This window comes from Daucus carota, chromosome 7, assembly GCF_001625215.2.
Source record: "Daucus carota subsp. sativus chromosome 7, DH1 v3.0, whole genome shotgun sequence".
Taxonomy (NCBI): Eukaryota; Viridiplantae; Streptophyta; class Magnoliopsida; order Apiales; family Apiaceae; genus Daucus; species Daucus carota.
Window position 1 is genome coordinate 39,996,278 of NC_030387.2, and position 23,570 is coordinate 40,019,847.

General features: G+C 34.6%; 2 protein-coding genes across 2 annotated transcripts; both read right to left on the bottom strand.

Moving 5' to 3' along the window:
* Positions 1 to 9,156: 9,156 nt before the first annotated feature.
* Positions 9,157 to 17,089, bottom strand: LOC108195060 (uncharacterized). Its single transcript, XM_064081301.1, has 4 exons — positions 16,995 to 17,089; positions 16,046 to 16,256; positions 10,669 to 15,420; positions 9,157 to 9,510 (listed from the first exon to the last, which is right to left on the bottom strand). Exon 3 carries the CDS (start codon positions 15,182 to 15,184, stop codon positions 14,192 to 14,194), a length of 993 nt encoding a protein of 330 aa, XP_063937371.1. The 5' UTR covers positions 15,185 to 15,420; positions 16,046 to 16,256; positions 16,995 to 17,089; the 3' UTR covers positions 9,157 to 9,510; positions 10,669 to 14,191.
* Positions 10,669 to 13,335, bottom strand: LOC108195059 (uncharacterized). The gene is made up of 3 exons (XM_017361993.2): positions 12,535 to 13,335; positions 11,358 to 12,437; positions 10,669 to 11,205 (listed from the first exon to the last, which is right to left on the bottom strand). Exons 1-3 carry the CDS (start codon positions 13,333 to 13,335, stop codon positions 10,669 to 10,671), a joined length of 2,418 nt encoding a protein of 805 aa, XP_017217482.2.
* Positions 17,090 to 23,570: the final 6,481 nt, after the last annotated feature.

Genomic DNA, 23,570 nt, shown 5'->3' on the forward strand with positions numbered 1-23,570 from the left:
ATATATTTTTATTTAAATTTAATTTATTTTTTGAATATTTATTTTTTACAATATAAATTTAAGTATTGAAGCTAATTTTACATAAGAACGTCATTATTTTCATTTTTTGATGTAATAATAACTGTACATATTCATCTATCTTTTGTTTTATATTTAGAATAAATAATTTATTTGGGAACTCAATTTCATTTGAAATTTTATATTTAAACAAATAATGCACTGGTATTATTTTCTTAGAGCAAGTCCAACAGTGTCCTAGTTGGAGCCCTAAATATAATATAAAAAATGATGTCCTGGTAATTTAGGACATATTCTACCAACTTCAACTCCAACAATGTGCCTTATTTTCACTATATGTTTAATATTTTATTATTAAAAGTTTAATTTCATCATTAAAAGGGCAAGGAGAGAGTGCCTCAAAAATAGGGCTTGGAGGGGTTGTCCTAGTGATATAAGGCATCACTAGGACATTGTTGGAGCAACCTTTTTTATCAAATGCCCTAAATTTTAACTTAGGACATGATATAGGGTTTCTCTTGGACTTGCTCTTAGGAAATGAGCTGTGTCTTGCACGGGTTATCATGCTAGTTTAGAATGATTTTTAAACATTCAAAGGAATCAAACAAAATTGTAAATGGTGATTTATCATAGAAAAAAGAGACGAAAAAACAATTTTAAAATCGATGAGTAAATTTTAGAATTCTGTTAGGGGTGAGAAAAAGAGAGATAATGTAATATATTAATATTATTATAATATCAAAATACATCCAATTATTATTTCAATAATTATTATCATTAATTTTAGGTTATTTGCAGATGTCACAATTTATTATGTAGGGCTCTTCTGCGCAATGGTAAGAGTTTCAATCCCAACAAACTTAGGCCATAATTAAACTAATTATCTTACAATTTTTAAAATAAAAATACAGACTTGAAAATAAAATCTGACTACAAGAAAATACTAAATAGCATTGCTCAGGTAACATATATGTGTAACAGACGTTGTGACTTGTGATAGGCCTTCTGTGGCACAGCAAGCAACAGTATATTCGCCGTCTGATTTATGTCGCCACACGTAGATGATGGACGTGTGCAATCTGTACGATACGGTGCTATAGCAGTCCCGATTAGGCCTGTCAATGGATCGGGTTTGGATCGGATCGACCTTAATCCATATCCATATCCATTTATTTTATCGGATTCGGATTCGGATCGGATCGGGACCGGATTTTTTTTAGGCCGATCCATATCCATATCCGTTCGGATCACGGATCTCGGATCGGATATCCAATCCATTTACTTACTAATATATATATTTTTAAATGACTTTAACATTATCTAAAATGCAAATAAAACAAGTAAATAACAATGTTAAAATTTAAATTACAAAGTCAAACATTACATCCCTAGTCTCAAAACAAATTACAAACTAAATTATTTATAAATAAAATTTAAAAGGATTAGCAAGCTTCCACTCCAGGACTAGATGCATAGCACAATGCTTAGCACAAAGAGAAACCACACCAGTACCATATCTTTGTTACACCTGTTAATTCAAATAAAAATGAATTTATTATTTACATCATGATACAAGCAGTAGGTAACTCAACATAAAATCTTGAAATTTTGATACAACTTTAATGCAGAAACACAAGCCTGCAGAAAGACAAGCCTGCTGTGGAAAGTATATATTTATTTCTATCTTCTGTGCTTTTATGTATTTAAACACCTAAATATAATAAATATATTATTATATAATATATATATATATATATATATATATTAATCGGATCGGGTTATAAACGGATCGGATCACCCTAAATCCATATCCGGTCCATTTATAATCGGATTTTTTTAATCGGATCGAATTTCGGATCGGATATTTTTTTATCAAATCCATATCCGCTAAAATGACCTCGGATCGGATCGGGTCGGATCGGATTTTCGCTCCATTGACAGGCCTAGTCCCGATGTCATGATAACTCATACAAAGAGTTAAAAAAATTACATAATGATTCGTATTTATATTGAAATAAAACAAAGTTAAAAAAATTATATGAAAGTTTTTGTTAAAAAAATATTCATAGATTATTGGTTTTTCTAGTGTGTGGCCATGGGCACATACTAGTACTAAAATTCATGAATTTGTAAGGGTTTAATTGGCTTACCTCTCTAATAATGGTGAACCCCTGCATTCACCAATCAAAACTCCCCAAATTTATGGATTTCAGTGATTAACATGTGTTCATGGACACACAGACAAACCCATAAATAATTATAACATCGGTACACAATAAGCACTAATTCTTATGAGTTTGGTGCATTTTTATTGGTTATCTAATCATAAATAAGGATGACCCCCTACATATACATCAAGTCCACCAATCAAAATCCACCAAATTTATCAAATTTAGTGCTTAATGTGTGCTCATGGGCACACACTAGAAAGACCTTTATAACAGAGCTATTAACCAAAAAACCCAATCAACGACCAGAGTATTAATTAGCTTCATAAATGTCACATTTAATAAAAACACGTAAACGTGTTGTCCGTTCATAAATATCACATTTAATGAAAACACGGAAACGTGTTGTCCGTTGAATTGCATTTTCGATACGATCTCTGGTATACAGAGTACTATAGCATTTGGAAATATACCAGCATCGTTTAACACCTTGCTCAAATCCAGTGCGCTGACTTCTCGTATATGATATAAACGAGAACCTTTTAATTTTTGAACAACTAAATTGTGAAAATGAGAACTTTTAAATTTTAAATTTTTTTACGAAAATCTGAAAATAAATTAATTATTACCTATTTAATTTAAACTATTTAATTAATCCAAGTAAATTTCTTAAAATGAACTATTCATGAAAATTTTAACAATTCGATTGATTCAATTAAGTTAAAGCAAAACAAAACAAAAAAATCGAACACTATACATAAACCTAAGCAGCAGTGTCAGAAAAGAAAGCAAAACAAAATAAGAACAGATGCCACAAACAGGTTTCAAAGAAACGCAGCAGCCCGCAAGGGTTGGTTCAACTGGTTGGACAAGTATCCTCTTGATCACAGGTTTGACTGCCGAAGGAAGCAGAATTTGTGATTATGCTGGATCAGAGCGGTTTACCTTGTTCACCGGCTGCGGGTTCCTACGTTAAAAAAAAAAAAAAAAAAAAAAAGAAACGCAGCAGCAACCACACTAAACGCAAGCAACCAAGCAACGTATTCTGATCGCCCGGGCTAGAATATTCTGAATGACGATAGTTCACAGAAGCAACTTATGTAAAACTTCTTGTTCCCATATAAAGTTTACTGATAACACAAATTCAAGACTAATATTTAACCCCTCCAATTATTTTTCAAAAATACTTTTATTAAAGCGATCCGTATTTATTTGATTTTATAATTTTTTGTCACAAATTTAACATATTCATCATTTAATATTTTAAAAAAGATTCTTTTATTTTTTATTGATCTTTCAAAAACAACAAAAATTGAAATAGAATATTTTTTTTAGAAAAATAGACAATCTCATTCTTTAAACAGTTGCGTTTAACATCTTCCGTAAAATTATTTCAAATAAAAAAATATTAGAACAATTATCTTTATATTATTGTTAAAAAATATTTATTAATCGTATATTTTCTGATAGGTCAACTGAGTCTTGATATACATTAAATAAAATAATTAACATAAGTGTATCGAGTATAAAGAATTATTATATATACATAAAATAAAATAATTCACATAAGAGTATCGAGTATAAATAATTATTATTATATTTGAAATATATGAATAATATGTATATATGATAATATTTTTTTTTTTTAAAAAGGAAAATAATTCAATAATGAAAAGCCATACGGCATCTACAGATATAATCGAAATTGAACAAACGCAGAATCATATCGCCGTTGAATCCTTCCTTCTTCGGTAGGCAACCAAGCGATTTTTTGAAGAGATATATACATGCTGTAATATTCTCAATGTTGTTTTGAGCAATCGACCATAAATGCATCACCATACAAACCTTTATCATTGAATCAGCATCATGAAAATCCCGCAGATCTGTAATCCCGGACATGATGAACACACAAAACCCAAACAAAAATCAAACTCTCACATAAGGAGAGACCAAACAAAACCCAAATAAATTGGGAACTTATTGAAGAAAACAAAAGATTAATTAATAGTAAGAAAAGAAGACAATAATGGGGCTTTCCACCGGTGAAATCCGATGGAAGCCCCTCGGATAAAAGAGACGGCGGCTAGGTGAGAGAAATTTAGGGTTTTGTGAGAAGAGAGTGTTTTTTTATATGATAATATATTTTATAAATAAATAATTGAATTCATTAAATAAAACTATGTTTTTCAAGATTAATAACACCTAATTTTTTTTTTTTTTTGAAAATAACACCTAAATTTTATTTAGTCCCCAGATATCAATAATTTCTAGTTAAAAGTTTTAACACTTTATTGAAATTTAACATTGATAGAACAGAAAAACATGACAGAGAAAATTGTTATGTGCACCTGACAGTGATTGTAATATTATACTCCCTCCGTCCCCTTTTACATGTCCCTTTTGAAAAAAAAATTTGTCCCAAATTACTTGTCCACTTCTCTTTTCAAAGCAACTTTTTGTATGTTTTTTCAAAATGTAACAACTTCCAATGTTTGACTAGGATATATATATACACAACTCTATCTAATTCATTACATTTATTAGGGATATGTATGAAAACAAGATATTCACCTAATATTTTCTTAAGATGCGTTATTTTTTCAAAAGAGACAAGTAAAAAGGGACGGAGGGAGTATAGTTTTAGTAATTTTGTGGACTGTTCAGGCTGAAAGAAGATAATTTGACCCGGGTTGGGCTTTACAAGTAATTAAATGTTAGTCATAAAATTTTAAAAATCAGTTTAACCACTCGGGCTAAGGCCCACCGGAGCCTGAACTACAGTCCGTTCCTGCTGGTACATACTCAACACTCAAACAGATAATAATATAAACAACATAGCAAGCAAATTCGAACAGGAAAACAAGTGGACTCAGAAATCAGCTACAGCTACTAGGACTGAACAACACTCGACGCAACTCGATCTTGAAAGAAAAGCACCAAGATAAACTATAACTAAAACTGTTTGACGCAACTCAGGAGCAGAAAATTACTACCACAAAAAAAAAAAAAAAAATCCAAACAAACAGACTTGTGACTCGGACAAACGAACTCGGTACTCAGCGACTCGATTCGGAAACGTGAAAGAAGCAAAACAGAACAGTGACTCGGTAAAAGAAAAATGACTCGGTTGCTTTAAATATTATCCGGAAATATAAAATTTACCGCTGATTAAATTTCATATATAATACACGTACCTTTCTTCTGAAATCCATGTCATTGACCCCTGATGATAGTGTAATTCAGGCTTTCTCCAGAGTCCATGAAAAATGAATTGCTGGCTCACATATTCTTGCAGACAAATACGACCCTACATGCTACAATAGTAAGGATTCATTCTTACACCAATTCATATTAGGGATTTTTGCAGTAAGCCATGGTCACCAAAAGTAACAAAAACAGTAATTTGTTCATTCTCAATCAATTTAAATGTAGGTAGTTCGAGATGTGATACGCAACTGTTGAATGTTGGTTATTACAATGTGTTTTGTGTAACCTAACATTCAAAAGTTGACTATCTCATCTCGAACTACTTACCTTTAAATTGATTGAGAACGAACGAATTAATGTTTTTTACTTTTTGTGATCATAGATTACTGTAAAAATCCTGAATATGAATTAGTATATGAATGGATCCCTTACTATTGTAGCGTGGAGGGTCATATTTGTCTGCAAGAATATGTGAGCCAGCAGTTCATTTTCCATGGACTCTGGAGAAAGTCTGAATTACACTATCGTCGGAGGTCGATGACATAGATTTTAGAATAGAGGTACGTGTATATAGAGAGATACGTGTATTATATACGAAATTTAATCAGCAGTAAATTTTATATTTTCGAATAAATTTTATATTTTGAATATATATTACTCATTCATATTTACAACAAACTTAATACGGTCATACAAGAAGTCAACGCACAAGATTTGAGCAAAATGTTAAACAACGCTGGTATAGTTGCAAATGCTAATACTCTGTATACCAGAGATCGTATTGAAAATGCAATTCAACAGAGATCAGATTTCTGTGTTTTCATTAAATGTGATACCAATTTAGCTAATGCTCTAATCCTGAAACAAGTACGCCTTTGTACGAGTTATCATGTCATGGAAAATGTTATAGAATCGCATCGTACACATTGCACACGTCCATCATCTATGATCTCTGGATATGTTGCCACACGTAGATGATGGACGTGTGTAATGTGCACAATGCGGTACTATAACATTGTTTATGACATGATAACTCGTACAGAAGCGTAGTTGTGTTTGGACTAGAATATTAACTTAATTAATATCACATTTAATGAAAGCACGAAACTTGATATCTGTTCAATTGTATTTCCAATGCGATCTCTCGTATACAAATTATTAGCATTTGGAACTATACTAGTGTTGTCTAACATTCTGCTCAAATCCTGTACTTTGACTTCTTGTACGATCATATTAAGTTCGTTGTAAATATGAATGAGTAATATATATTCAAAATTAATTATAATATAATATAATAGGATTTCGTAAGTACGAGTACAATCAAAAATTAAAAAACGCAAATAATTAATCAAATTGTAACTAATATATTATATAATATATGTAAAAACTAAAACTAAATCCTAAAATATAATTATATTTTAAACTAATTCAAACATTATTTTTTACTTGACAATTTAAATTATACAGAATTTACACATAATTAAAAAATAAATAAAATTTAATAATTAGTATCCCTATGATAATGATTAAAAATAATTTAAGCATCTAAAAGTCTGATAAGCTTGATGCTGTGGCACCCTTAATTAAGCTGTACAACGTTTTTTTTTATTTAGGGGTCGTTTGGCTGGGTTTAAAAGAAGTGACTTATTGCTTAAAATAAAGAAGTGGATTAGAATTGAGAAGTTGGTTTGGACTTATAAGCTATAGAAGTGTTTGGATACCATGATTTATAAGTTTTTTAAGTGTTTGGATAACATAACTTATAAGTTGACATAGTTTAGTAATTTCGTAATATAATAATTTATTTTCTTTTAAAAAATAAATTATAATAATATAAGACCTTTTATTATTAATACATGAAATATTTTACAAATTCAATATTTTAAACTCTGCATCAAAAGAAAAAATTAATAACGGCAGATAATACAAGTAAAAAGGTACATCATTTATTTAATACTTATATTTATTTAATATAAGTTCAAAGGTATCTTTTATTATTAATATATGAAATAGTTTTGCAAGAATAATAGCAACAATCTAGCATGAAAGAAAATGCAATGCAGTCAATTACTAGCTTCTTGTTTGCCTGAATTACTTTTAGACTAGCGTCGCTGAGTTCGTCTGAAAAGAAGCATAAGCTGCGTATCAAAAAAAGCTGCATTTTGAAGCTTTTTTCTTCGGCTTCTTTTGGTGTGATTAAGTGCTTTCAGACTGATTGCCAAACGCATCACAAAAAGAAAGAAGCGGGCTTCTGAGCTTTTAAGCCCAGAAGCTCCATTCCCAGACACCCACCTAATATACATATCTTAGGGAGCCGGATTCTTAAACAAGTATGATGCATAAATATGTCACAAGAAAAAGGCCTGGACCTGGATATCAACTTTCGGTCGAGACCAGCCGTCATCCTCGAAATATACTTCTTCAATACCACCTATGATTGAAAGTTGAAACAGCTGTAAGAAAACACTCCTTGCTGGTCCTCTTGCTTAAGCAAAAACACTAACTCAACAAGCAGAGAAGAAGTCATTGAACGTTATTAAATTAAATGTTGCAGAAACAAATAGCCAGGGCGCGAGAAGTATTACCATGGTATTCCCATATATCAATGCTGACATGATTGCCGATGAGAAACAGAAACACATCTTTCTTCTAAGCAAATTTCATATTGGGATGCAGCTTCTGAGAATATTATCAGATTTATAACAGAGACAACCCATCTAAACATGAGCTAACCAAAGGGATAAAAGTTTTGAGGACCATAGTCCAATAAACTTGTGTGTACAATAATATTCAAAGAAAAGTAGGGAATATATAGGGCAAAAAACCAATGCACAAGCCATGTTTAAAGCAGTCATGTGTATGTCATTTCAAACAACTTGCTGGGGAGCTGGTGAATCATGTTGAAGTGGTAGGGCAAAGCTGAGACCGCTGAATGTATGAGTGTATAGATGCTAGGCAGAAATTAGTCTGTTACAACATGCTTGTTGACGTGAATGAGTGAAAGGCGTGATTCCAACCTTCTATCAATTTCTTTTTTTTTTTTTAAAATAATTATTAAAATTTAGACTTATACATTATTTCTCACATTTTCATTTTTTGAATAAAAATTTTACATCCATATTTTTATTCAGAAAAAAAATCTGAAAAATAACGTGCAGAAATATGTTTTATTTACACTTCAGATTACGTGCAAAAAGTCAAAACAACATTTATTTTATGACGGAAGGAGTATTATTTCATGATTGCTAAATGCAATTTGAATACAATTCAACCAAATTACTTTACCGGCCCTTGTTGTATTTTGTGTGACAATGAACACGCATTTAGCGAGTTACCGGTGTTTACAGCTCATTACCTGATATTACTTCAAATAATCCCATTATTTATCTCTCTTACCAATAAATATTTAATATTTTTTATTAGTTTAATACATTTAATTATTTAATATCCAATTATATATTTTTTAGTCTAGAATGTTATCTTTTTTCAGATTTCAAGTTCATTTAATAATAGTAAAACAAAACAATTGATTTTAGATTAGAAATTTATTGAAATTTAAATTTGTGAACTTTTAAATAATTATTGAATTGAAAAATATTTTTAAATATATTACTTGTAATGTTTATTTGAGTATTAGTGTCGTCGTCTGTGTCATCTATATTTGGTTATTGATAATTTACTTTTTATAATTTTTATTTCTCTTCAACTATTTTATAATTTTGATTATTTAAAAATTAACGAAAAATTAACAAACACAAAATAACGCAAAATTGAAGTGCAAAGACAGAACCAGAAACTGATTGAGCAGCATCACATAAAGTTCCAAGCATGACCGATATACAGATGGTCGAATAATTCGCGAAAGTTTCAGTTTAGTAAATAAAGTTTGTTCCTCAAATGACTGGAGCAAAAATAAGCCAATCCAGGACAACAAAATCGCCAAAGTTGCAAATCTCACAACTACTGAGATGTGGATTCATTCTTAGAGATATATATTTGCTAGTACACAAGTCTGCCTCACTATGTGCAAACCTTGCAGCCAAAAGATCGCAGATGCTGATTGCTATGAGCCTATGAACAATTCCATCAACATCCTTTCCGGAGACAAACACACCTACACAAGTTTTAAAATTAGTAAAGATGAAATGCATGTCACATTTAGAGCAAGTCCAATAGGTTACCTATCCTATTACTTATAAATAATATAAAATAACGAGTACTAGTATGTCTTAGTGATTTAGGTAATTTATTTTTAGTGTCAACTCCAATAGTAATCCCTATATTTGTTCTCCAAAGATTATTTTAATAATAAATTTGAGAGAGAGAGAAGAGGAAAATGAGAGAATAGACAAAGAAAGAAAGAGAGAGATGATTATTTTATTCATAAATATTAAATAGGTAATGGCTAGGGGTTACTTATAAATAGGTAATGGCTAGGAGAATTAAGGTTGTGCTAGTGATTTAGGATAACACTAGGATAGTGTTGGAGTGCATTTTTTTGACACATTACCTAAATGTGAGTTTAGGACATCATATAGGTAACCTATTGGACTTGCTCTTAGCAAACAAGCAGGAATGCAGGAAAGGGGACGGTAAAAAAACAGAGAGAGGGGGGGGGGGGGGGGAGGGGGATGGCGGATGGGGATCCAAATCCGATTGCAAATAGGTAAAACAACAGAGTATTATGAGAAATATATAAAACATGTCGCTCACAGAACACCTTCATTGTGAAATCGTCTTCGTTAACAGACTTGCACATGACCAAAAGATGGATGTAGTAGATGATATTCGTGAATAAAAAAACTCAGTCAGAAAACATCAGATGAACTGATGGTTATTGTTTAATCGAAGAAAATTACATATATATAACAACTTAAAATGCATGTGCATGTCTTTTGCAATTTCATTTGTCATCATAAAGTCATAAACCTGTCTTTGGGAAAGTTTAATTAAGACATGAAGAATAAACAGATTTTTTATTTGGTCTAGAAATGTTGATTACTAGACTACTACAAGGACTTAAATGGCTTGATTTATAGGAAATGAAACTAGACTTTTATGATCGGAATAAAAATATAGATCAGACTGGCTTGTATTGTCAATCTCCCAAATCAGCTCTCAGAGGAAAAGGCTATAAGCAAAGCCAATATAACAAACTAATGTGAGACAAAGTAAGCTGTATGATAGATATTGTAGCATACCTAATAAACAAAGTCGATATAACAAATTAATGCGAGACAAAGTAAGTTGTATGATAGATATTGTATCATACCTAATCATCTGGGAAGGTAGAAGAAAGTAACTCTTCGTCCTCCAAAAACACCTGCAGATTTTTTGTCTTCATCAGATACATTACGGCCTCTTCATTGAATTCAACGAGGAAACCCATCCTGATCAGGTCAGCCAGCTGATGCATGTGAACTTCGTCCTCCCATAACAACCCCCCAGCCACTACTTCAGAAAATTGAGACACATACTCCATAAAGTTTTTATGTCCACCATGCTTGTCCAATTTCTGCACGAAAAGCTTTGAAATCTGTCTCTCCCATCTCAGCATTTGCTTTGCTTTAACAGTGAGGATCTTACCAGATGACAGTGACAAAGTGTGGCACATTGTTATTTTCTTCCTTGCCTCTAGTACCGTAACATCAAGAAGGCCTCTGACAACATTGTGCCTGATATCTGCTTCCATATTGGGCCAAATGTCAGCTAGAAAGCCAAGAATAAGTCTCAACAACCCTTTTCCAATAAATAATTCCTTTGGGTTCAGCTGCCTCAGGCTAATTGTGTCCACCGCAGAAAGTTTTTGCTGCACAGATTCAGAGATATTTCTAACACCTATTTTACTATAAATTTCAAGCAACCTCGTTCTGGGTAGGGATTTCATGCTCGGTTGGGGATACCAAACAAATAGCTGACCGAGAGAAGACTTTTCAAAAAGATCCTTTAGGCAATGAATACGTCCTGTTTATTGACGAGAATAATTGCATTCGAGCCTGAATATACAGGCAGTTTCAACAGCTGTTGAGTCAATATTTCTGCCGTCCTGGAGCTCCAATTCTTTGTGACAAACCCCCAAAATGCACAAGACTCATTATGTGTTAGCTGGTGGTCAGAAGCTTCCCATGTCTTCCAAATCTCACAGTAGTTATCAATGTATGGATTTAGTTTAACTCCGTAAGTAATTGAGAAAAAATCAAGCAACTTACTTTCATAGTGCCTCTCAAGAACATGCAATCGCGATCCCAGTAGACCATTTTTGTCCTGAATAACACAATCTTCAGAGCTTACCCAGTGACCATTTTCACTACCACTTGGAATCCAAATATTTTTGTTGTCCTCGTCATTAGGCTTCCACTTAAGTTCAATTAGAAAGTTATAAATTCGACTCACAGCGGTGAAATTAGAATGCAAATCAAGGTAATTTGCAAGCAATGAACAACCATTATCAATTTCGACAATAACACCCAGAGAACGAAGCTCACTTGTGTATTCAGTGATTGTGGAACCATAGAAGTCTTCATCAAGGAAAGGTCCATCACTTCTTTCTAAATAAGCGGCCCACTTAGGACTGAAGAGCATGCACTTGTTTGGAGTCCTGTAGCCTGTATAGGATTTTAGCCACTGTGTACTCACTTTCTCGAAAAATGTTGATGGAAAACGCTCATGGACCACCACATTGCCAATCTTTGGCCTATAATTACGGACACAGTCCAGCAATGAGTACACATTTTCAGGAGTTATTCGGCTGAGATCCTGTGGAAAATTTAGGCCGTTCACAACAAAATGTGCTCCATCATTAAAAGAAGAAACAACACCGATACTCCTGAGCTCCTCATCATTTTCATGGATGGTCATACCGTACTGATTATCACTGTCATCAACAAAAGGAAGCGAAGATATTGATGAGATAGACTTCCAACATTGGCCAAAAAGAATGCAATCAGCTGGAGCTCTGTAATCACCAAGTCGAGTACACAACCATTTCACCTCACGTATACACTCCTTTAGATTTGCAGGAAATGCATTTGAGGTACTCAGCTTTTTGTAACATTCCAGAATTGCAAGAACGTTGACTTTGCCAATAAACTCTAAAGAGGCTTGCTGCCTGAATACACTCTCAAATTTTTTTTGATGCCTCACCAAAGTCAACCACCACTCCAATTTGCTCTAGTTCATCTTTGAACGAAAGTATTTTGCTTCCATAGAAATTTTCATCGATGAGCGGGAAGCAGCTAAAGACCTGCAAAAGGCATCCCCGCTCAGAGTCAAGCAGATAGCATTCAGATGGAGTTTTGAACCCAGCATGTGTTTTGATGCATTCCTTATCCTTTAGAGCATAAACAAATTTGTCTGTTGACTTGGACTGCCGAAGGCATTCCAGGATTAAACAGAGAGCCCCAGGTGTAAGAGAGCTTGAGCATGCTGAAGAATTCAAGTTATCACCAACTAGTTGGTAGTTACCATTAAATTTCACTTTCACACCAATTAGCTCCAGTTCTTTTTTATAACAATTGAGGTTGGTTCCATAATAGAATTCATCAATAAATGGAATGTTACTAACTTCAGAAGCAGGTTTCCACTCCTTGTTATATAAAACTGATTCACCAGGGGATCTGTCACCTTGGCTAGTCCTCAGCCATTGCCCGCCTTTGATACTCTTAATGAATTCTGCAGGTGATATCAATTTAGCCCTCAAGAACTTGATGAATTTCAATATTGAAAGTACACTATCTCCTGTTAAATTAGAAGATGCTGCAATAGACATGAGCTGATTTCCTTTAAATCTGCATGCTTCATTTACCTCAAACATCACACCTGCAATTTTCAGCTCCTTCTCGTAATTAGCTATTTCATGACCATAAAACTGCATATCAACTACCTGAATGTCAAGAAATTCTGAATCTTGCTGTAAAAGAGGAGCTTCTGATGAGAACATGAATGACTGTGATGGTGGTCTATAGCTTGTTCAACCATTTATGGATACTTTCAGCCAGCTACCCTCCTTAATGCATCACAAAACATTTTGAGGAATGTTAGACCCATTCCTGGTCAAGTGACGAATCCATTTTAGTAGCAAAAACACATTATTTCGCGTTAAAGGAGCTGAGAAGGTTGCAATTGCAGCATTGGGAGGAGATATGCAAGGTATATCAAAAGCTGGAACAAATTTTTTTAAGAAATTAATCAGCTCATTCTTAGCTGTGGTAATACCAATGTATGTTGCTGGTTGCAGATAGTTTTTCCCGAGCTCGACATAACCCTCGTTTCTCCACAGATTAGAACCAATCAGCTTAACCCAATTGCTTCCATTAGCAGGCAGCAGAACCTTTCTTTGTTGCGCAATCATCCGCCCATAACTATCAAGAAGAAGCATAATCTTACATATTCCTTTAACATTCTGATCAGATACATACTTCTGTAGGAAAGACTGATAAAGAAAATGACTGTAAGCAATAGCAAGCTCTCTATCATTATTTATTAGCTTAGTGAGCCTATATGCATAATCAGACACATTCACTGCTTTGACATTAACTTGGTCTGACAGCCAATCAAGTAGGATCTGCTTTTTTCTCAATAACTCAATAGCTTGTTGGGTTGAAATTGGTATTAAGAAGTGGTCTGTTGCAGATTTGAACAACCTACTCCAGTTAATTAACCATGATGCATGACTTTGCAAAGTAGACCTAAACAACTTTCCAGCATCAAATCGAGAAACTGTACTGACACTAGTCAGAGAAACATTACCAAGAATATCTACATACTTCAAAAGTGATGTATTCTTCATGAAGGTGCTATGAAAACGAGATTTCCAATTCTCCTGCAACAAAAAGGAGAAGCTCCAGATAAACATTCTCAGACACTTCCATTACAATATTAGAACTCTGGATGCACTTAGCATACCATTCATCTGCAACCAGTTCCACTCCCATGAATTTGAGAATTTGATCATACTCCTCTTTGTCAAATAAAGAACTCAATATATAAGTGCCATGAGAGGAGATGTTATTTAAAGCTACACCTTTTCCCTTAGCCTTAGCCAGTATATCCCAAAAGGCTGGCAATATCCTACCAACTTCACATGGTTTATGGAAAAAAAATTGTTCGGAATATGATTCACATGGCACAATACTTTGGTTTAGTAGCTCCTGCCTGATAGACTCCCTGACAGCATTTAGCTCCAAGCAGGGACCTTCATTGACTGGCAAGTACCCAAAGATATGGCGCAGAGTTGAAATGGGAGCTTCTGTATCTTTCACGAGAGAAGTGAAAGCACTGATAAAGGCACAAGAAACACAGTCAAGGATTCCTCTATCCCATTTGTTACCTATGAGGATATTTTCCCTAGATGAGGCTAAGATGAAATCTGCTTGAGTAATGAAAGGGAAGTTGGTCACCATCTCTGTAGGTAAAAATACATAAATCCCTGGGGACTGCATCCCTCTAAGGAGACGCTTTCCACGTGGGAACGCTAGAGTGATAACCCATTCTTCTACCTCCATTCTTCTTTCATCTTTGTGATCCTTCTTGACAGGAAACCTTTGCCTCCACATATGATAACCACATTCTTTTTCTAAATCATCATTACCAACTTGATCAGCAGAAAGATTTAGCAGATAAGATTCAGCATCTATGTTCTTCCTTGTCATAAATTCAGTTACACTTGAAATAGATATTGCACTCACAGTGTTGAGCTTGGAATCCTCATTGTCTTCTCTAACCGAAAGCCGCTTTATCTTTGTAAGAAACAACAGAATCTCAGGATGAATGTTAGAGAGCTGATGCATTACAGATTGGACCTTGTCAGGTTTTAGAGGCAGTATTATTGTTGTGGTAGGAAGAGGGGTACCGTTTCCATGTATGCTTTTGATAACCGAAAGAGTTGGATTTGTCTCAACCCACTCAGGAACTATATATCCAACATTACAGTGTGGACAAGGTCCTTCGTTAAACCGTATCTGATAGCCATTACTGAATATATAAGGCTGAGCTGTGATCAGGAATACACTTTTAAACCCAATGCCTGAAATGATTAAAATCTTTATTGAAAACACTTAGCAGAGAGGCTTGAATTAGAGAGTCCACCATCAAATTCCATCATTAGAATCGGAAAAAAATGATGGTGCTGATGATGATATCAAATAATAATTATTATTCATAATCATTATTCTATAATACTTCATAGAGGGAAATTTGCAGCACTACTTAGTTATACTGATGAGAGAAAATAAAGTTCTGCAGGACGTGACACGGTTTAGGGTTTTGGGACACAAGGGCTACATTTCTTGCCTATATATAAGTATATATGTTTTTTTACAAATACACATTCTAGTCTACAGAATCTAATAATCTAGATAAAAATAATTAAATAATTTTCATGGTGTAACGCCATTCAAAAAGTTGGGACACGAGGACTATTTATCAAGCTTGATGTAACAGTATTGAGGGCGGCGTGGTGTCTGCAACTTCACATGCTAGTCTACAGATTGTCACAAATTATGGTGCTCGATCTAGAGAGAAAACAGGGAACAAGTGAAAAACCGAGGTGCAGGATATAGGTTCTAGGAGTTCTTCAAAGACAACTATTATAAATAGATAACCATCGATAATCAAGAACTAGAGCGATTAGCATATTGTAGTAATTAGACCTTTCTCACCAATATAACCACGTCTGCGGTTTCCCTTCTTAGTGGAGCATCCAACACTGCAGATGGAATCGATGTATCTGGGTGTGAAGCCTTTCTCATTGTTAAATATCAACAACGTAGCTGGAGCCCCTGTAGCAGTTATATCTCGAGAAGTTACTACAATCTCAAGCTAAGGCTTCACTCCTTCCAAATACTCGTTGTCTTCTGCATTCTGCAGAAAAAACGCAAATAAGTAAACTACAGAAATACAGTAAGACTGGTATCTATCTCGGCTCATAACAATCAATCCTAGCAGCATAAATGTCAGCGTTAATCAATGATTAGAGTAAGAAAAATCCGCTTTTCAGCTATAAATCTACAAAGAAACCTCCATACATGCTTCCACCAATTCAAATGGGATTTTGTTTGGCTTTTTTGCAGATTATGATTCTTGCAACATGTACTAATAGTCAATATTAAACATCTAAGGGTTTAGTACAGCATATTAATCCAGTTAAGACCCTCTCTCAAGTCTCAACACATGAGTGTCTGAGAAGTTCATTTAGTATATAAATAAAGTTCAATAAACTTAATTACCTAATTAATTAAACTATGTACAGTATTTTACAGTTGGGACTAAAAATTAGGGCTTAAAATTTTATGTTCTGTGGCATGTAAATTTTTTTTTTTTTTTTTGACAGAGGCATGTAATTTAACATAACATTGCGTATGTTATATGTAAAACTTCAAAGTTCTCACTCAGATAAATTGACATTAATATTTAGTAGTCCATACTCCATTGTTGACCATCGCTTATGAATGTGTGACCTAGTTCTGGGAGGGAGGGGAGGGAGGGGGAGGGGCGAGAGAGGAAAAGGGAGACAGAGGGAAGGGAGGGGGAGAGAGAGAGAGAATGAGGGGGAGAGAGAGAGTGGGGGACAAAGGGAGGGGAGGGAGGAGAGGAGAGAACCTGAATAAGCTCCATGAGAAAGTGAACATCTTTAGCGTAAAGTTCGCCGGAGAGATTCATAACAGCCTGATGCAGATCCTCGGTCAATGGGTTTATTTTTTCCCGCCAATACAAAACTTGCTCCTCCGAATCTCTTCCATACAGGGCTTGCTATCGGAGTTTACACTGTAATTAGATCATCTAAATTATTGGATTGTGATTTTAAAGCATTTTATATTGTTTGAAATCTATTAAAATCTTGAGGTATTCAATTGGGATTTTAAATTATGCTACAAAATCCGGTGGTATTCAATTGAGATTGTTTAAAATTCATTAAAATCTGGTGGTATTCAATTGGGATTGTTCAAAATCCATTAAAATCTGATGGTATTCAAATACTGGCGGATTTTATTGGACTTCATAAATTGATGAATTTTGTGGTATTCTTCAGTTATTTTAAATTTTTTGAAATCCTGTCAAAATCAATGGGATTTTGAAGCATTGTACTTGAACCCCATAAACTCTTGGACATTTTATAAGAATCCGCACAAAATCAAAATCACATACAATCCATTAAAATCCATAGACTAAAAACAATCCATTAAAATCCCAAACGAATACAACCTCCTAAGACTAACTAGGATTTATTATTTTATATTATTAATACCTAATGAGATAGGTAACCTATTGGACTTGCTCTAAAAGTAGTTTGAAAAGGAAAGAAAAAGTTGGTAAGTGGTGGGACTCATCGATTATTTTTATTAAATTTTAAAATGTAAAGAATTGGATGAGACATCTAAAAAAAATCGTAAAAAATTTGATGTGACGGAGAGAGTAGTATATAGGTTAGGATATGGTTTTCCGGGTCATATACTTTGTATGTGTGTTTGTTTTAGAAAGTGAATCTAATATGTTTATCCTTAACATCGAGTTGCATGTATATCATTTGACTTAGTTATGAACACACTTGGATGTTGGTGATGCAAGAAGGAACGGTGTATTTGACACACGTATATGGTGCACGTGTGCAGTGGCGGTGGTACGTGGGGGCCCGGGGGACACATGCCCCCGTAGAGTTTTCTAAAAAAAAAAAAAAAATTTTTTGTAGGACCCACTTACTTTACCAAGTTGTATACTCCTGTACATACTTTTCACAGCTGATCACATATAATCCCTAGAGCTTCTTCGGCTCCTTTTACACAAACCACAACCCAAAAGCCAAAATCAAACGATAACACCTGCATCATCACTTATCCGGGCAAGGGGTGATTCCTTTTCATATTTCTTCAACAATTCCTTTATCAGGTAATTTCTCTTCTCTGCATCATCATTAATTTTTTTTGTATTCTTGTAGTTGTATATATGTTGAGTTTTAAGTGTTGTAAGACTAAAGAGTGATGGATTGTTGTTTATATATTTGGATTGTGAATTGTGATTAAATAGTGAATTAGCGATGATCTTCTTGTATTAAAATTTACTGTGTAGTTATAGTTCTCATTCTGGGCTTCTAGGATATTTTTTAAGAATAGTCAGTAGATATCTTAGAATTTTAAAATCTCTTGTAATTATTTGGTCATGCTTCTATTAAACAGAAATGGAGAGATTTTATAAAAGGAAGTCAGAAGCGGAAGCTGTTGTGCCGCCTGTGACAGTGCCTATTATATTCACTGCTTTGCACACCAACTTCAACTAGCTTTGGTTGGTGTAGCCAAAAAACATGTCCACGTTATGGAGTTTTTTTCAGCGGTAGGTAGTATACTAAATGTTGTTGGAGCATCAGCCAAACGGTCTGACATTCTTCAAGAAAAACAAATAGCACGCATTGCTCAAGCATTACAGAATGAAGAGATCACTAGTGGCCGTGGTCTAAATCAGAGTACTAATCTTAAACGCCATGGAGATACCCGATGGGGTTCACATTACGGTACTTTGCTAAGCTTACATAATTTATTTGCATCAACTATTGAAGTCCTGGAAATTATTGTTGAAGATGTGTCTAATTCTGAACAAATATTTGATGCTACTAATTTGCTATTAGTTATGCAATCATATGGCTTCGTATTTACTATGCACCTGATGAGAACTATATTGGGGATTTCTAATGAATTATCAAAATTTTTACAACGAAAAGACCAAGATATAGCTAATGCTATTATACTTGTTAAAGTTTGTAAACTCAGATTACAAGAGATGAGAGATGATGGGTGGGACTCTTTTCTTACACAAGTATCTTCTTTTTGTGATGGTCATGCTATTGATGTTCCTGACGTGAATTCTATATTCATACCTAGAGGTAGATCCCGACGCAAATCATATCAGAAAACAAACTTACATCATTATCGTGTGGAGGTTTTTTATTCTATAATTGATATGCAACTCCAAGAATTAAATAGTCGTTTTGATGAGGTGAATACTACATTACTTCTCTGCATTTCATGTTTGTGCCCGGATGATTTGTTTGTTGCTTTTGATAAACAAAAGTTAATTCAACTTGGTTACATGAAAACTCGTCGTGGAAACTTGTAATATTATCACATGAACTTGTAAATATTTTTGCTATATATTTATATATTTTGTTTTGTTGCTGGAAATTTATATGGTGCCCCCACTCGTTAAAAGTCCTGGCTCCGCCACTGCACGTGTGCATTGTTCTGGATGACAACATCACTTGTAGAAATGCCTACTTGTTTCAATTTTTTAGTACTAGCTACATTAGTATCAATGAAATGATAATAACCCAATACTTTTTGAATCGCATTTCCAATACTATACTCTCTCCGTCCCTCTGATTTCTATACACTTTCTTTTTCGGGATGTCCCATTTAATTCTATACATTTCAAAACTTTCCCAAAATAGTAAACTTTTATAATACAAAAATCCCACCCACCTACTACTTCCATCTACTTTTTCAAATCTATCAATTAAATATGCATGGGTCCCACCATTTTACCTACTTTTCTTTCTCTTTCTCATTACTTTACACTACTTTATACACTATTCTTAGTCTCCGTATCCATTCCAAACGTATACATCCCAGAGGGACGGAGGGAGTATATATCTAATACATCGAGCATTTACGAGAGAGCAGCATAATTAGTCATTAAACTTCACACTTATTTCCAATCTGGTCATTTTACTTTAATTATTTTTTCAATGGTCACTTAACTAAATACTTATATAATTTGTGGTCATGATGTTAATAACACCGTTAGTCACACACTCACACCGTTATGCATGCCTGTGACCAGTGCCTCTGCACTACCAAATCAGAACTAAGAATCATTTCTATACATCTATAACAGTACCCATAAATGTTACAAATATGAATGCTCGACTTATAGTGCTTACTTGAAGATATATAGCAGAAGCAAGCTTCAGCTTGGGGCAAAAAAAATTGCAAGAGCCTCTGCTCTTTTCTTCTTGTATCCCATGCTCTAATTAGCCCTTCAACACCCTTGTATACAAGAAAGAAGACTAGGGCAATTGCTGCAACCAGATGCACCAGGAATATGCATAAAAAACTAAGACAATAACTCTAATAATACTAATGCCATATGACAAAAAAAAAAATACTAATGCCAATAATGACTCTGCAACAACTCCAATATTGGAATAGCAGATACACTGCATTTTCCCACAGCAGCCAAAACATCATCCTAAACAAGAAAAGTAAGAATTTCACAAACACACACATTCAGCAAAAAGGTTTTCAAACATTTATCCAAAACAGGAAATTCAGGAATTTCACACACCAATTCAACTAAAGTTCACACCTTTACAACCATGTATCCCAAACTGGAACTTTAAATTAATTTTTAATCACTGAAGTTCATGAACACTAACACACAACTGAATATTTCAGCTTCTCAACAAGCATCCTAAATTAAAGTTTCAAGAATTTATATGCGTCTTGACAGGAGTCAAGACTCAGCATTAAGACTCAGCATTCATTATCTGATCGCCTGGACACCTGACTTTATTCAAAACACTTCGGCTTCAGCCTCATTGTTTGTTGCTTCCGTATTTTCTTTTCTTTTCACCTTTCACAATAAAAAACAAAAATGATGTCAAATATAGAAAACTAATCTTCATATTCTAAACTGAAATAAACAAATTAAAAAGACTTACCGATAATTTTTCTACTCTGGGCTTACTACCTGCATCATATTGGTGTACTTTCCCGCTTTCATGAAATCTTTTGTTGTGCCCTTTCTTCTTATAAATAGCAAGACTTGTGGCAAAAGGGTATAGCCAATCTTACGGGATTGATTATCAGGAAACTTTTGCTCCAGTAGCAAAGATGGCTTCTATTAGAGTCTTGATTTCATGTGCAGCAAATCTTGGATGGGAACTTCAACAGTTGGATGTTAAAAATGCATTCTTACACGGAGACCTAAAAGAAGAGGTCTATATGGACATTCCACCTGGATTTTCTACAGCAGCAACCATTGGGAAAGTATGCAAGTTAAAGAAGACTATTTATGGATTGAAACAGTCTCCAAGAGTTTGGTTTGGCAAATTTCAAAGAGCAGTAGTTAAATTTGGCTACAAGCAGAGCAATTCAGATAGCACAATGTTTGTGAAAAGAAAAGGTGAAAAGATCACTGTGTTAATTGTTTATGTTGATGATATTGTGATAACTGGCAACGACACATGTGAGATTGCAGATGTTAAACGAAGACTTGCTTCTGAATTTGAGATGAAAGACTTGGGAGAACTACGATATTTTCTTGGCATTGAAGTTTCCAGAAGTCAGGGTGGTATCTTCCTTTCACAACGGAAGTATACGCTTGACCTTTTAAATGAAACTGGTATGTTGGGATGTAGACCCGCAAATTCTCCTATAGAAGCAAACAATAAGCTTCGTGGAGATGTTGGTGAAATTGTTGATAGGTTTCAATATCAGAGATTAGTTGGACGACTAATCTACCTCGCACACACAAGGCCAGATATAGCATATGCAGTAGGAGTTGTGAGTCGGTACATGCATGATCCTCGTCAACCTCATTTGGACGCAGTTTATATGATATTAAGGTATCTTAAAGCTGCTCCCGGAAAAGGAGTGATTTTTACTAAAAACAATCATCTTGGGGTTGAAAGCTATACGGATGCAGATTGGGCCGGATGTTCAGACGACAGACGTTCCACATCAGGATATTGTACATTTGTTGGTGGCAACATAGTTACTTGGCGAAGCAAGAAGCAACCGGTGGTGGCATTATCTAGTACGGAAGCGGAGTACAGAGCTATGGCTCGAGGTGTACGAGAATTACTATGGATTAGATTGCTTTTAACCGAATTGGGACTCGCAGCGGCCACTCCAATGAAGCTGCATTGTGATAACAAAGCAACTATTGCCATTGCTCATGATCCCGTTCAACACGATCGGACCAAGCATATTGAGATCGATCGACACTTTATCAAAGAGAAGATCAACAACAATATCATCAGTATTCAATTTGTAAAATCAGAAGATCAATTAGCTGACATACTAACCAAAGGTTTAAGTGGAAAAATGCTTCATCCTCTTATCAGCAAGTTGGGCATGAGCGATATATATGCATCAACTTGAGGGGGAGTGTTAAAAGATGATGCAAGCATCATGATGTCAGCTAGCTTACATCATGTAGATGTTACTGTAGATTACTTGGGGACTACTCTTGTATATTCTATATAAAGAGGACTGATTCCTCTCCCTGAATAATAAGATATCAATAAGGATATACACTGCATTACATTACTCCTTCATCTCCTGTTTTTTCTTGCATCTCATATATATATACCTAGCTGCTATATAAACTCTGAGAATTTGTCTACGTACCGTTTCCCTCAGCCTATTGATTTATCGGGCATGCCTGATAAATTCAGTGGGGGGCTTCCTTTTCTCGTTGGCAGAAAAAGATGAAGCTCTGGTTAACGGTTAAGGGCTTATGGCTAGTGGTGCAGTATGATCCTCCTGTTGTGGATCAAGAGAAGGCTGATTCTGCAAAGGTTTATGCTTTGTGGGCTGAAAAGAATGGGGTGGCTAGGGCTGCTATTTTGGCAGCGTTAGCGAACACTCTATTCGATGTATATTCATCGGATGCCTATACTGCTAAGCTTTTGTGGGAGAAGCTGGACCAAACCCACAATACTGATTCTCAAGGTCTTGAGAAGTATAGTGTGGCGAGGTTTCTTGATTTCAAGCTGGTGGATGGAAAATCCATGACGGAACAGGTGCATGAATTTGAGATGTTGGTGCATGTTTTGAAGGAGTCCGGAATGGACCTGCCTGAAAAGTTTCAGGTTATGTCCGTGATTGAAAAACTCCCAAAGTCTTGGGAAGAGTTTGCTCTCTCCCTGAAAAGACAGAAAGGAGAGATCACTTGGACTAATCTGATGTTGGACATCTCTGTGCAGGAGCAGCACAAGTCCAAACAAGGACATGTGATGCCTGCTGAGCATGGGAGTAGTTCGAAGGTGAACGTAGTAACAGTAGGACAGAAAAGGAAATCTGTCACTAAGAAGGATAAACCTAAGAATGACAAGAACAAGGCTAAGAAACCAAAGGCAAACAAGCCATATTGGTCTTGTGGACAGGTTGGTCATTGGAGCAA

Coding starts and splice junctions, on each gene's coding strand:
- LOC108195060 (XM_064081301.1), bottom strand. CDS start 15,184: ATGCATCAGCTCTCTAACATTCATCCTGAGATTCTGTTGTTTCTTACA.
- LOC108195059 (XM_017361993.2), bottom strand. CDS start 13,335: ATGTTCTCATCAGAAGCTCCTCTTTTACAGCAAGATTCAGAATTTCTT. Junction 12,438..12,534: donor TGGTGGTTGACTTTGGTGAG/GCATCAAAAAAA, acceptor TGTTACAAAAAG/CTGAGTACCTCAAATGCATT. Junction 11,206..11,357: donor TTCTCGTCAATAAACAGGAC/GTATTCATTGCC, acceptor GAATCTGTGCAG/CAAAAACTTTCTGCGGTGGA.